The sequence below is a fragment of the Varanus komodoensis genome, unplaced genomic scaffold (genome assembly GCF_004798865.1).
Source record: "Varanus komodoensis strain SLA01 unplaced genomic scaffold, ASM479886v1 scaffold3, whole genome shotgun sequence".
Taxonomy (NCBI): domain Eukaryota; kingdom Metazoa; phylum Chordata; class Lepidosauria; order Squamata; family Varanidae; genus Varanus; species Varanus komodoensis.
In genome coordinates this window covers 16,145-31,932 of record NW_025335761.1, presented here as the reverse complement: position 1 = coordinate 31,932, position 15,788 = coordinate 16,145, and the positions used below count along the sequence as shown (strand labels likewise).

General features: G+C 39.2%; 1 protein-coding gene across 1 annotated transcript in view; it reads left to right on the top strand.

Moving 5' to 3' along the window:
• PRMT3 (protein arginine methyltransferase 3) overlaps nucleotides 1-14,179 on the top strand; it is a 46,946-nt gene extending 32,767 nt beyond the window's left edge. The window contains exons 11-12 of the mRNA XM_044436869.1: nucleotides 2,897-2,975; nucleotides 13,875-14,179. Of these exons, the coding sequence (XP_044292804.1) occupies nucleotides 2,897-2,975; nucleotides 13,875-14,071 (276 nt within the window). The 3' untranslated portion in view covers nucleotides 14,072-14,179. The remainder of the gene's footprint in view (nucleotides 1-2,896; nucleotides 2,976-13,874) is intronic.
• The last annotated feature ends 1,609 nt before the right edge of the window (nucleotides 14,180-15,788 follow it).

Here is a 15,788-nt window from a genome sequence, read left to right as displayed (position 1 = left end):
GGTGGGGGCAATACAGAAGTGCTGGGAAGGATGACCAATAGAATCCTGTTGGAAATAGACAGAAAAGGAAGGCTTAGATAGATGGAATTACAGGTCAGGTGGCCATAGGGATGCCAGATCTTGACTGACAAAGTTGCTGTCCTTGAAGAGTTGCATAGAGGGAGGTTTGCCTCGTGTTGCTTCTGCTATCAGTGTAGCATCACTTGAAGGCCAACAAGCAGGAGGAGTGTGGGAATGGAATTCAAACTGATTTTATTTACTTGTCTAACATGTTTCCAGACAGCTCTTCACCCTGTTTGGATTTCAAGGCAGTGCACAATCAAAATGTATACTATAATATAAAATGCAATGGTAAAACAATTAGTACAATAGTTTAATGCAGAGTTTTAAAATAATTCAGATTGATTTGAAATGAATTGCCAGTACTTTGAAAGCAGATTTCTAGGATAGGATGCAATCGTATGTATGTTAGAGAGTGAAAAAGGCCCATTACTTCCAGCATTCCCCTGCCTGCACAGGTAGCTGGTGAGTTGTAAAACTTCTTCCTCACACACTAAAAAGATGTGTACCTTAGTCATGTGAAAGGATAATCTTGAATATATTTCTGCTTATGTTGATAAAGGAAGTAACTGGCTTAATTAAGAGATTCAGTTTCTTGAAAATGGTGCTGTGTGGAATTGCTTCGGTTTTATCTTTGGTGTGTGAGGATTTATTTGAAGGTAAGCACTATAAAGTATAAAGGTCAAACCGGCGACCTTTCGATCAACCAGCCTAGCAGCACAGCAGTTTAAACCACTGCGCCACCTGCATCCCTACTATAAAGTATGAATTCGGATGTTTTGTCCAGCAGCTGAGATAATCTGATTTCAACTTCACTTTCTCAAATCTTGATATATAGAACAATTTCTGTCACTTAGCTGCAGGAGTAGGCCTCTTAGCTACAGCACTTAGGTTTTAAAAATTATTCTTAACTGTAACCGAAATAACTAAAAACCAAACATTTTCTTTTGCAATATCCTGTTAGAACACTTTCTTTTTTAGTCCATCTAATAGTAAGCATGTCATTTGTATATCTTAGCTGCCAAATCATTACTCCTCTGTTCACAAATCTGTGCAGTACAGAATGCTGTAATTAATTTTGAACTGCTAATTCAATGTGTTTTTTGTGAGAAAGATAGAAACAAAGAAAGAATCCAAACCTTGTCAGAACTGAAACAGCAAATTCCCAGTGCATCATAGGAGAAAGTGTCACATATAATTCTCTTTCCAGATGGTACCCCTACAGGTGAGGCAGTAGCCTGTGAAATTACATTCTAAATTACATCAGAGATGAGCACCACTCATAGAGCAAAGCATTCAGAGATTAGTAATAAATGATTTGTTTCAATGTGAGGGACAGTTCCTTAGTAACTTACAGGGTTGTGTGATTGCATGTAAGAGAAGAAAACCTTCAGAACCAAAGTGAAAAATGCCAGCAGGAGGATAGAGATGTTTATTGAAATCAGCATTATTTTATCTGTGGCTTGTCTTTTTGTACACAAGAACCTTCCAGACAGCTGACAACATTACCATCAAAACAATTTTTTTTTTTTTGCAGTGGTGGCTTTGTGCTAGCAAAAATGCTTCCACTCATGTAAGGCTGAACACTCAACAATTGCTGTAGCTTTCCACACCATGTACCATACAGCTTTTCAGTAGCCATCGTGTTGGGAATGGGGAATCAGCAAAAATCAGGTGCCTTGATTTGCACAAGTGGAATTGTTTTTTGCTTGCACAGCTTTTACCTGTCTAATGTGCATGGGTAACTTTCTGCTTTAATAAAAATAAAAAAGCAACAGATTTAGAACTATGTTTGATTAGCATGCTTACTCTGGCCACATTTACTCTGAAGAAAAATTGGTTCCAGGAATGTATGCCTGATGCAGGTCTGGGTCTGACACAGTTCCTGCTAAAAATTGCCCACTACATGTTTCTTGTTCCCAAGGTGGGCTTGTTCTGGACATTTGATGCATGTGTTCATATATATGAACAAATGTGAAATAGTGTCTTAACCAATTTTTTAAAATTGGTTAGTATTTCACTAGACATTTCACTGTCCCAAGATTAATAGATGTAAAAAGGAGCACTAAGCCATGTTAGTTTGTGAAGGGAAAGAAGTCCAAGGATTGAAAACAAGAAAAAGTGTAAGAATCCAGGCAAGATATCACTTTGCTCAGGAAACTATATATAAATGACCCCTTTCTCTGCCAGGGGGGTCTGTGAGGGGTCTGTGAGCTCAAGGTGCTTCAGCTGCTGTGGTGGCTCTCTGGCTGAGAACTTGCTTAATTCTCCCTTTGACTATGAAGTTGTTTGCTAGCTGCCACTTGCTTTCCTTCAGCCACCTAAACTCCTAATTACTGTTAGCCAAGGGCTCTGTCCTACAGGTGGTAAGTCTGAAAGCATGAAGGCCTTGCACACATGCACAGTGTCCTACTCTGTCAAATTACGAAGCAGTGAGAACATTTCAATTTGGACCCCGTTATTTTTTTCTATTTTGTACAGTCCAACATAAGTCCCATTTATTTCAGTGGGTCTGCTCTTATTAGGATTGACATCAAACACAACTCTATGGAATGCACAGTCCATTATAAGGAATCTTTTGAAACATGTTATTTCTGATCTACTCCACCAAGAACTGAGACTGCACCTATAAAGTTCTTGCAGAAGTAATTGCTGTATTATTGTAGGGAACAGCAATACGGTAAAGAATAGAAGAGCTCCTGGGCCATGCTCCAAATATTTGCTGCTTGTAAAAGCAAAACTTAAATTAAAAAGTATTCTGATGCAGAATGATAAAAATATATGGTTATGACTGTTGCCTCCTTTAATATAGTATTTTCGCTCTCTTGATTTACAGGGCTATTTCCTTCTCTTTGAGTCAATGCTGGATTCTGTCATTTATGCAAGAGACATGTACCTGGCAGAAGGAGGCTCAGGTTAGTCTATATAATAAATAGTTCACCTCTGGGGAAAACTAAAGATTTAGGTTTGGCTATGCATGACTAAGAAAGTTCTTACTTGAGATGAAAAATGTTGCCATTAGTGGATGCTCCAAGGCATTCATTTCAAGGTATGGGTAATGTAAAAGCATTAATGGGATATTTGGGCTTTAAAGGAAATAGTGTTTTCAAGAACACTTTGACTTGTTTCAAACTAATTGAAATAGAATAATTGGAAATTTATAAAACCTTTTCCAGTAAATAACAGTGTAAGAGTATAGTCAGAAACAGAACATTCATACAGGAGCATATTCAAAAGATTGTTCTAACTCAGTTGGATAGATAAGTAGGGTGCAGTGCAGTATTGAGTGAATGGACTTCTGTTTGCACAATAGAAACCCCCAGCATGCCTCCAATTCTGCTTTGGAGGGCAGAAGACTGAAGCGGAGGAGGGACCCTGTTCCACGGATAGATGTGTTTTCCATTGGTGAATGAACACAAATGGATGCAATCCACTGGGATCATTAATTTATTGTGATTGCAACTGACTTTGTATGGAAGGATTTAAAAGTTTTATTTATTTGATATATTCCTTAGCTGCCTCTGCAGTACTTTTTTTTGGTATCTCAAAACCAGCCTAGGTGGTTGGTTTTAATGTAATATCAACTCTAGGAAACCCATCAGAACCCAGTTACAAAATCTAGAAGAGTGATCTTCCATGGTGTCCTGCCTGCTGTCTTCTAGACAAAGTGTGCTTGTGTTGAATAATAGGGTGAGAGAAGAGATAATGTCAAAAGCAAGAGCAGGCAGAAGGAAGGAGAAGAAAGCAGGGTCCGTGTGCTTTTCCATGTGCTAATCTAGCCTTTGCCAGCCATGTATAATGGACATAAGATCAGAGCTGGAAGGGGAGATGACTGAGACTAGTCATGCAGGTGAGTTCCAATAATATCTCCATCCTTTCCACTCTCTCTTTCTCTGGGAGAATGGCAGTTGTTTGGGTATTGCCTTGATTGCACAAAGGAAAAACAGGCAGCGTATGCAGTAGCTCATGGATAGTTGTGTCTTGCTGTTTTAGTTGCATAAGCGTTCTGCTGTTTCAAAAGATTCTACTCAGGACAGGGCCCAGGACTCATGCAAAAACTCCTGCCCTGTCAAGTGGCCCATCCTGTCTTACTGTGAAAATGGCAGTTAGTGTGACATCTGGTTCCAGATTCTAGCTGCATGGCACCTTTACAAGCCAGACTCAAACCACAGGGCTTTTTCCTGATTTATGCATCCTATTTTGTTTGAGAGCCACAAAACAGGGTTCTGGGCTAAGTTTTCTATTTCTGATTAGTTTAGCCAACAACACTAGCATATAAATAAACCAAATAATTGGAAAGACTAAGCAAGAAACAGTCCACAGTATGTTCACTGTAAGCCAGGATTTGCCAGAATGCTGGCATACTGTTCTATGCAAATATGGCTGGTATCTCTCCAACCAAAACTTATCTGAACCATATTTCCACTCCTTCCCATTTACAGAGTTAGACTGTGGAACATATAATTTTGACTCTTTGTAATAGGAAATGTGTAGTTGTTAGTGTTCACTGATTCACTTGCTGGGTATGTGCACAGCTGGATGGCTTAATTAAAAATGGTGCTTAGCAAGGCGGGAATGCAGGCTATTTTCAAGACAGACTGCAGCATTTAAAACACCCTGGGATTTTGGCCTTTGCCCAGCCTGTACTACTATAAACCTAAATATTGCCATGCCACATTCTGTTTCTTGTGTTTGTGTGGCCAAAATAATTTGCAGAGTTGCTTATTATTGCTGGATTATCATGAGCTGTGTTGTGCTGTATATTGTTATTCTAATTGTCATGCCTTATTTGTTTATGCCAATATTTTTGGATTACAAACAGGTAAAAGACTAAACTGATAAAAATATAAAAGAATACAAGACAAAACAATACCAGTATAAAAAGCATATAGGAATTGATATAATAGTAAGAATAATCTAGAACTAGGTTTTCAAAATACACATGAGAAAATAAAGTATCTTTGCCTGGTACCAAAAAGTATAAGAGTCATTCTAACCTGTGGGAGAAGTCATTCCATAAGTGAAGTGCCTTTTCTCTCTTAGCTTCCTATCTACTTCCTTTGGACACTTATAGGAGGGCTTGCAAGGTTGACCTAAGGGTACAAGCAGGTACTTAGCTTTAAAGATACCACTTTAAATATTCTTGTCCCAAGCCATTTAATGATCAACACCAACACTTCAAATTTGATTTGGAAATGGTTTGGAAGCTATTGCAGCTAACAAAGCATTTGGTATTACATGCTTGTATTGGTCACTTCCATTTAGCAAGCTAGTGGTTCTGTTTTGAACTGACATAGCTGAACTGTTTTCAAAGTTTGTACATACAGCACATTGTAGTAATTGAGTCATGAGATTTCTACAGCATAAGTAACTGTCAGCTTGGTATCTCAGTTGTTGTGAGTTGGTCTCTCTTCCCTGCCCTGCAACCTCTTTCCTTTTCTATTCGCAGCAGTCAGGCTTCTGACTACTGTCTTTTATTGTGTTCATGTTAGCCAGCCGGGACTGGTTTTGAAATATTGAGAGGGTAATGTGAATTTTATTAGCAAGAGTCTTCCAACAAGTAAAAGAGCCTGCTAAATTGTGGATTGAATTCTGCCCTTGCTAGTAGTTGATTCCAAAGTGAATCCCCTTCCTTGCTTCCCCATTAAATGGAGTTAGCTCTTCTCTTAAGAAGGTTTGCACTACTTCTGGGCCAGATGGCAGGAACACTGGTTGTTACTTGGTTGGTCAGCTCTCTTGACCTGGCAATGGTCGCAGGACTGATCAAGTCACACCACTCCCCACTGATCCTCCCTGTTCCACAGTGTTTGTCCCCAAACCAGAAGTTGTCTGATTCTCGCCAGTTACTTGCCTGTTTTGGAGCTTGCTGGCCTTGGCATTTGACCTAAACATTTCACACACGTCCTTCCTCCAGCTCAGATTCAGCTATTGAGTTATCCAGCTTGGAATCCTTACTTTTGGGAGAAGCAGACCTTGTCCCTGCATCTGTCAAGATAAGACCACAGGTGGTGTGTGTGAGGGTTTGGTTTGTTAGCCCTTTTTCAGTCTATTACTATCCTCAAGCTGAAAAGGAGAGGTAGAGCTGGGTATCATGGACACAGGAATAGCATCTTAATCTGTGTCCCTGGATAAACTTGCCCAGTGGCTTCATAAAGATGTTAAATAGTATATGGGGAGAAAACTGGGCCCTGTGAAACCACATGGCATATTATCCATGGGACAGAGCACCATCTTCTGGAAGTGACCACCCAAATAGGAGTGGAAGTGCCATAAAATAGTCACCCTAACTCCTAACTCAGACATCTGCTCTGCAAGAATCCCATGGCTATGGGTATCAAAGGCTGCACCCCTTGTCTCTTTCTTCTGACAAAGGTCATCCCTTTGGGCAACCAAGGAAATCTCTGTCCCCAAATTTGAGCCTAAAGCTAGATTGATGTGGAAAATCAGATTTGTCCAAGAGTCCGTCCAGATAGCCTATAGTTGTCTCCACTTCTGCTTCTATGTTAGGTTTTTTCAGGAATGGTATGATTACTGCATTTTGAGGGAAGCTGGTATCAAGTCCTCCCCTCTGTGATGGAGGGATTTATAGAAAGTATTTGCTGAAGAAAACATGACATTGGAATTGAGACCTGTCTGTTCCTATGTTTCTTCTGTACCGGTAGAAAATTGCCATTTAAGAGTGCAGTCCTAGGCGATTACATCACAGTAGAGATAAGTATGCAAGCTTCTTGTGTCCTGTACTCTTCTTCCTCTGCTGTGTGTGTGTGTGCGTGCATATTAAACTCAGCTAGATGCACTCCTGAGACCTTTTGGTTTCTGTACTGGTGCTGAGCAGAGACTTGATGGAAAGGCCAGGGGATACTTCAGATCTCAGCCTCTCCTGTCCCCCACACCATTTCCTTTTTGCCCTCCCTGAAGTCACCCAAGGTTGCTTTTTTGTGACTTCTAAAACAGTCACTGCAGTTCTTTCTGTAGTGGCTTCAAGGAGGCAGAGGGAGGGAACAGCTCTCAGAGTCCCCCTTCCTGAAGTCATAAGCGTGTCTATGACAGGAGGACCTCGAAATATCCTATGTCCAACAGGCTGAGTGTTAGAAAAATGGCAAATAGTTATCTGATCTTAAGAAATGACATAAATTACTGTGTTTCCTGCACTGAAGAACAAGAAGGGGATAGCAGTGATTAGTACATCCTTACACAGATAAATATGTAAACTGTCAGGGCATTTACACTTGCTGGCTGGGTCTAAATATTTGAAATAAGGTAAACGGTATTGAGAATTGCCTAAAATATAACTGGAGATGAAAGAGGCAACTGGGAATGAGTAATGGATAAAAATACATGAAATGAAGTTAGTATCTATATTCTTTTTTCACTTCTAATAGAATATAGAATTAATAGTCCTCTAGCTTCTTTGTCCAGTTCATTTAGCAGGATTTTAAATAGAATACTTACACCCTCAGGCACTTGTAACTGATGCTCTTCTCCCTCGTAGTTTAAAAGGTTAATGGAGGCCTTGTAGATAGTTGCTTCTGTTTCTTCATAAATCAGCCAGCAGGTGGGGTTCAAACAGCAGAAGACCCCATAGCACATGTACTTTACTTTTGTAGTCTGTGTAACGGTAGACTGATGATTCTGTCAGACACCAATGTGATAAAAATATGTTACATTAATCTAAGGGTGGAACATTTTCAAGTGTTAGGCTGAAGGTCTAGTAACCATCTTGCTTAAGGAAAAGTTGGAGACTTGTAATGAATATACTTTAATACAGAAAAAGTTGAGTTAATCCATGGAACTTGTTACTACGAGAGAGCGAGAGATTTAATTAACAGAATTTCTTGTTTTTTGTCATTGCCCCTTTGTTTACATATATCAATTTTACCCTCCAGGATGCATAGACCTATCTTCAAAGTGAGGGAATAGAAAACTGTTATAAAACCCTCTGAAACAGTTAACATAGTAGAAGTTCGACTGAAGAGGGTTAGGCATGCAAGAGGGGAATATGGTACTCAGAATTAAATAGCTGTCAAATCTGTGTGCATTTATAAAATATTTTTCAACTTTCTACGCTCATTAAAATGCTGCTAGCCTAATTGCATAGCTCATTTAGCATGATTTTAAATGAGGCATTTCCTCCTGCAGGCATTTGTAACTGGTAAGGTTTTACCAACTTGTTTTGAACAGTTGTTCACAGTAACTCTCTTCCTTTTTTCCCCTCAGGGAGGTTAAACTAATTTCAGCCTTGTGATATAATAGATATTCCTACTTTAGTTTACATATGATGGTTCTCTCAATATCAGGATATTTAATCTTTATTTGCACTAGTCTGGTATGTTGGCTAGATAACATTAGTGTTGGTTCTGGGTAACCTGGATTTATGGTTACCCAGAATTCTATGGTTCCTGCAGTATCATGTGTTGACTGAAGTTTGGAGTTGTGGCAAAACTTTAAAGGTTCTGTCCACCTAGAGTTCACAGACTTCCTCTTATGCTTGTCCCTGTCTTAGAAAGTGAGCTGAGCCAAGAGGAAGTCCATACATGGAAGAATGAAGGTTGCATAACTGACAGCCTTCTTCCATGTCACATGCCACCTCATGTGCAACGCAACACACATTTGCATAGGGCTTGCTTTCCAGGACTCACTCCTGTGACAAAGCAAACCAGTGCGTGGAGATCTGAGCCCAAGGAATCCAGTGGATTCTCATGCCCAGAATATATGCTTCACACATCCTACTGCAGCTATCACTCTCATTTGTGAGATAGCAATACTTGAGGGTTGCCTTCTAGAGGTGTTCCATGACAAATAAAACAAGAATGTAAAGATAATGGTATTTGTATGTTACATTTGATCAAATCCAAATTCCTTCACTACTTGCACACACTTTCGCTTTTCTAGAGAACTCCTTTAGAAGGTGGGTTCTTCAACAGGTAGTTTCCTATTTTTAGACTCAGAACATGCAAATATTCCTTTCTGAGTCATAGTTAGCATACCTTGCTAACATAAAACAAGAATGGTACATCAGTACCTACCTAGAAGTTTCTTTTTGGTTTGGTCTGCAGAAGGCATGACAGCCACAACTAATAAAAGAATTATTTGATGTTGTAAGCTGCCCTGAGGCTGTTCCAGTACACTCCCCAGTCTGTCTGCCTTTGCATCTATGGGGCTGGGCCTTCTTTTGAGGATCTGCCTTTACTTAAGGTATGTTGTCCTCTGTAAGACTAGTCTTTTCCTTCCATGATTCTGTTTTTATTGCCAGTTAAGCAGATTCATTCATTTCCACCTCTGAGCTGCAACTATGGACAGAATTGGAAAGGAATTGCCTGAGAACAATAGATTACATAGAAACTACCACAGAAACTACCTCCTTTCTCTAGGTCTGTGAAGGGAGTTAACCCATTGCAGGGACGCCTCCCCTCCCGCTTGGTTCATATCTTAAATGTGATAAGGGGGTTGAAAGTGTGAAGAAACCAAGAGTGATACTGCCAGGAGGCCAGACATTCTCACTAGTTTGGTCTTGTAACAGGGTGACCCAAGGTGGAATAGTAAAAAATGAGCCACCAGACTGAGATGCATTCACCTTCTTCAGGAGTAATGGTCACATCTGCAGAGGGAATGGATATCTCTAATGGTGATGGCAGTAGAGAAGACAATAATGCTAGGGAGAGTCAAATGAAGAAAAAGAGCAAGTCAGAATATGAGATCATTTGATTCCATAAAAGAAACCACAGCCTTATGTTTACAAGAGCTGAGCAGGCTGTAAAGAACAAGTTGTTTGGAAGGCATTCATTCATAGGGTCTGCATAAGTTGGAGATGACTTGACAGCATGTACCAGCAACAATGGGGAAGTCTTCTCTGGACCAACCAGAAGGAACTTTCCCAGTAAGTACCAATGTTGTGTTTTTTAAAATATTATTATTTTAGCTAGATGTTAATTTATTCTAGACATAATCCCATTTTCACAGTGACTTATATGTAGTAACGCGTACTTGTAGTGTGGGCCAGTAGCTGCTGTATCATTGACCTGCCTACCTAATATTTTCCAAAAACTATTGTGTGACAGAATGATTAGGTATATTTGCTTTCCTCCATTCAGATGTTCACTTAATAAGCATGCCTATAGCCCCATAGCTTCTGTAGTAACACCCTTTTAGTATCCTTAAATTTGTGAGGCATTGCTGAGGGACAAAAGATTTTCCTATTGTACTCTGCTCTCGGTATGAGCTGTTACTAATGACAAATGACTTTGGGGCAGTGAGTCGAGAAGGACACAGATGACAAACCCATGAATTTCTGAAGTGTGCTGCCATGAGATATGTCTGATCAGCATTTTAACATTACTTGTGATGAGAAATAATTCAGTCAGATAAAAACTAAGTGACAAAATATATAAGACCTGGGAGCAAAAAAGTCTTACATAGGAGTAGCTTTTCTACCATGAATTACATGCATTGAACTGAACGGTACCATCATTGAAATGGCTTTTTCAAAATATGACACCATTCTGATTTTTAGATAAAGGGAAATAATTGCATTATGTTGGCCCAGTTCTTTTCTGGCAATGCTCTGTTACTTAAACATGACCCCCACAATTGTTACATTTGATAAATTTTTATTATTGCAGCCATTGGTTACAACTACCACAAAACAGAAAAATATAATAAAACCCATCAAAAGTATTATTTCATAATCAGTAAAATAGATTTATTATTCTCATACAGTAGGAAATCAGTTCACAGTTGCTGGGCTAAATCCACCACTGCCAATGAAAATGCCTTATTGTAAAATGTGAAAAAAGATTTTTTTCTAAGTCAGTCCAAGCAGTTTTCCCTGAAGGACAGGATTTTAAAAATTTGTTTGAGCTACAAATGAAATAGGATCATAAAACAAGCAACAAAGAACCCTTCCCCTTACCCTCTGCTAAATGGACAGTCTGGAATCATCAAATATTTTTTAAAAACATCTTTTAAAGACAGCAGTTAACAGTTGTATTCTGAGACTACTTAGGGCATTTCTGACGGTAGAATTAAAAGTCCTAATATCAGTTATGATTGTACAGTGGTGCCTTGTACTTCAAATGACCCTTATCTTCAAACAATCCAAAGTTTGAACATTAAAGTTGAGATAAAATGTCTCCGAAGTTTGAATGATGCTTCTATATCTGAATTGCATGCGAAGTAAAAAAAATGTGGTTGCAGCATAAACATTGTGCACCCAAGTCATCTCTTCCTGTGAAACATCTCTTGTGTAACACTTGTGGATTTTCAGTGCATGCATTTTTGTGTGTTTTCAGTTTTCAGGGGTTTTTTTAATATTTTGGTTATATGCGAGTATATAACAACTCTTTACTAAGATAGAGTAAATCCACTAACATAACTTTACTAACATATATTCTAATACAGTGGTGCTTTGTACATCAAACTTAATTCATTTCAGGAGGCCGTATTTGCTGTTTATCCAAACGGGTATTGTTTAGGGTCTTGGAATGGATTAATTCACTTTCCATTCTGTCTAATGGGGAAAATTGATTCAGACTTTGAATGATTCAGAATTCAAATGGACTCCTGAAACTAATTAAGTTCAAGTTTCTGTTTATAGGAACGTTACAGGGTAGCCTTGGCAACACCAAGAATCATATTCATTAATTTATTTTGAAATTCCTCTGTATCCAAGGAGATTTTCAGACCTCTTATCTCTCCTCCATAGGAGAGGTTAGATAAAATTTTGCATTCAAGATTGACTACATTTGATGACCACTCCTTGCTGGCTATACTGTCAATATTCCATGTTTCTTGGTCTTTAGTTTTTTGTTTGTTTGTTTGTTTTACTTACACTGCCCCAGCATCCTAGCCCTGCCACCAGATGCCGAGAATAGCTCACTCCAGTATCAATATGAGGAAACTTGCTCAGTAGAAAAAATACCAATTCTCCACAATTTCAGGGTCCTAGGGAAAATCATAGCCTTGGTCTTCCCCTAGTTAATAGCCAATGTTTTTAAAGAGTGCTTAGCCAATGCTGACAGTAAATCTCTGTAGCCCAAGCAGGGTATAGAAATGAACAGGGTGGCGGCGGCAGAGCGGAAGCAGCAACAGCAGCATTACCCATCAGACTATCTGCATGCCCAGGGGACCTGAGTATGCATTTTGTGACCTGGTTTCTACTGTTAATGTTTTGGCAGTATGATGTAGGGCCACAGTTGCCAGAGTACAGAGAGCAGGGTTTTGTCAGCTTCCTTTTCTTTCAGCGGCTTCTATTTCAGTAGCTCTCTCATTTGATAAACAAGAAATGCTGAACAAGAAATGCAGAAAAGTTCTGGTATATATGTTTAACTGATAACTGGTATGTTTAACTGATATTCATTCCTCTTGGTTCATTCTACTTCTCTGTTATATTTTTTTTCTTGTATTTAAGAGCTGAATATCCACAGAACAAAGGGACTGAAATTGTAATTCATACTAGTTTCTGACTTGTGACACACAAGCAGCAAATCTTCTGGTAATATCAAATGAACAATGCCTAGCTGAAATACAAACACTGTAAAAAGTTGTGCATGGGCTTACCATCACCCTGCTTTTGCCATGGGTTAGGCACTTTTCACTGCCATGGGACTTATGATTTCTGTCGGCCAGCCATTCCATTCCATTCTCCAGCTAATCCTGAGAGCATCACAGTGCTTCTTTGCAAATGTTCCCATTTGCAAGTGCTTTATGGGGTTGTTTTGGAAAGAGATCCTTGTGGTGGAATGTTGTATCTGCCGGTACACAGCAAAACTGACAATAATCCAGGGAAAATTCTAGAATGTAGAGAGTGATACAAAAAAGTCACCCGTCTTGTCTGACAGGAACCACTGGGGAAAATAAAATTCAGTATCTGTTTGTCCCACTGTGAGGTGCATGGCAAATAAAGTAGGTTATTGGGTAGAGATTCCTAACTTACATGATTGCCTTATAACATATGCTGCATCCTGTACCTGTGACTAAACCTCATTGGCCATAATGGGATTTACTTCTGAGAAGATATGTATAGAATTGCATTGTTAATTGACCGGTATGTGACCTAATAGCATAAATGGCTTTTCAGGGTACTGATTAATGTTCCCCCACTCCACAAATAATATGAAGGATGTACTTAATTTTTCAATTTGATTTTCCCAGTCTTCTATTCCCTCATGTATAATAAGAACATTTTACAGTTCAGTCCTATTCATAATTTACTCACTGTATTCAATGGTGCTTACTTCTGCATAAGTGTGGTAAGGATTGCATTATCGAACACAAGAGAGAACAGATTTTATAGGGGAGAAGTGTATGTAGAAAAAACATGTTGGATAACTGTCATTCTATGTTGTATGTTCATTTACTCAAAAATGACTCAGCGCCTGGTTTATCACTTCAGAACTGTTGCATTATCTCAAGTAATACTGCTTATTTTACTTACGTATATTTGCATTGTTGGCAAATAAGAAGTTTCTTCTTTTACCAACAGTTATGCCCTCAGTTTTTCCCTCCAGAAAGTTTTTTGGGAGCAACTGCTATGCAAAAACTGGAAACTTTGATCTTTCCTCTGCATATATTCAAAATGTGTCAGGAAGATGGTGCGAACATTTTCAGTATATGCAGGTTTTCATATGATGTTCTTTTCACAGGACTGTACTTGCATGTTAGTGCTAATGATATCTACTTCGGACATGCAGCTGAGCAATTGTTGCATTGAAATTTGAAGAAAAATAAAATAGTTACTATACAAGCCAGTGATTTGTTTCTTTTCTGCAGTATAATCTGCTACACAATAGTAATAATTAAATAATGTCTGTTTGCAGTGTATCCTGATATCTGCACCATTAACTTGGTGGCTGTAGGTGACCTCAGTAAACATGCAGATAGATTTGCGTTCTGGGATGATGTGTATGGATTCCGCATGTCCTGCATGAAGAAAGCAGTAATTCCAGAAGCTGTTGTGGAAGTGGTAGATGCAAGCACACTTATATCTGAAGCTTGCCTCATCAAGGTATTGTAACAAGTTGTACAAATTTCTATAAAGGATTGTACCATTGTTAATTCAGTTTGTAAACTGTTTTGATATGTCAAATCATATACTGGATGCTTTGTATTTGATATATAACAGGATGAGTCCTTAGCAATACGTTTTTGGAATTTAACTATCGATTCTTTAGTCCTTTCATGGTATGGTATTCTTTTCCTTCTTCTCAGGCTCTACTCACTAAACAAAAACTCTCAGGAAAGCAGGCATAAAATAAGGGATAGCAGTTCCTTGTTCATTGTCAACTCAACATTTATTGATTGTTTATGTCAAAACTCATGTGTTCCATTCTCTGTTTCCCCTCTTTGAGCACATTTAAAGAGGCATCTTTAAATATTAACCAAATTTCTCTTTCTCTCCCTGTCTTCACTTCTTTCCATTGCTTTTTCTAATGTGCTCATCGTACATGATAATCACTGTCACTAATAGATGGCAAAAGAAGAAGGGGACAGCCGAGAATGAGGTGGCTAGATGGAGTCACTGAAGCAGTTGGACTCTGGGGGATGGTGGAGGACAGGAAGGCCTGGAGGAATGTTGTCCATGGGGTCGCAATGGGTCGGACACGACTTTGCGACTAACAACAACAGAATATANTTAAATTGAGGGATCTGCCAGGGATACAATATGGTAGGCCTGTCCCAAGTGGAGGTGGCTAGACCTGGGGGTCAGACTAGATGGCCCAGGAGACCCTTTCTGGCTCACTCTGTTTCTATGTTTCTGAGTGCCCTCTGTTAAAAATTTTTGGCTGAAAATTCAGACTAGGGAAAGGATAGGGAGTTAAACAGTATTATGTTGGGACACTGGTGAAATGCCCCCACCCCAAATCTTTCAAGAGGGTTTGGATAAGATATTTAGAATCTATTCAATTAGGGGAAAAAAACCATTGTGATATCAAAACAGCTTGCCAGTTTAAGACCAATTTTAGTCAAAGATATGCACCATGCCTCCAATGCCACAAAGACAGAAAACTCAAACCTAAGGCTATGCTCCAAATCACATGTCCCTTATGATTTTCTGCTGCATCACAAATTGTGCTTCATTATAATATACCTTCAATGCATGCACATTTGTTCCTTTAGGTCCAGATCTAGATGTGGAGGATGACTTGCCTGTGATGAGCAGAGATGCCCCACATTGCTGTAATGCTGAAGACTCAGAGGCAGGAACATCCTCCTGAGAGGTGGTCCCTGTCCATTTGTTGCTCACAACCACTACCGCACACAGTGATGCAATGCTTAAGAGTGCAGGACCTTTGAACTATCCACAAACTGGCTATAATTGTTTTCTCAGTCCCAAAAAAGGAGGTAAATGCAGCCTGTACCACTCAGTCAAATGGAGAGTCAGTGTGGTGTAGTGGTTAAGAGCCTGGGACCTGGACTCTGGTGATGTGGGTTCTAGTCCCAATTTGGCCATGAAACTCACTGAGTGACTTTGGGCCAATCAGACTCTCAGGGTTGTTGTTGTGGGGGTGTGATGGGGAGCATGAGGAGAATTAAGTAAACCTTGTAGAGTTCTTTGTTTTAAAAAGTGGGATATAAATCTTATAAATAAAATATCTGTCCAAAATGAAGCAAATCCAGTGACAACCTTAGGAAAAATTGCAGACTGCACTTTCAAAACAAATGCTTGGAATTCTGGAGTATATTTATTGTCCTGATTTTTTTCCTAAATGAGATTTCACTGTAACTGATGC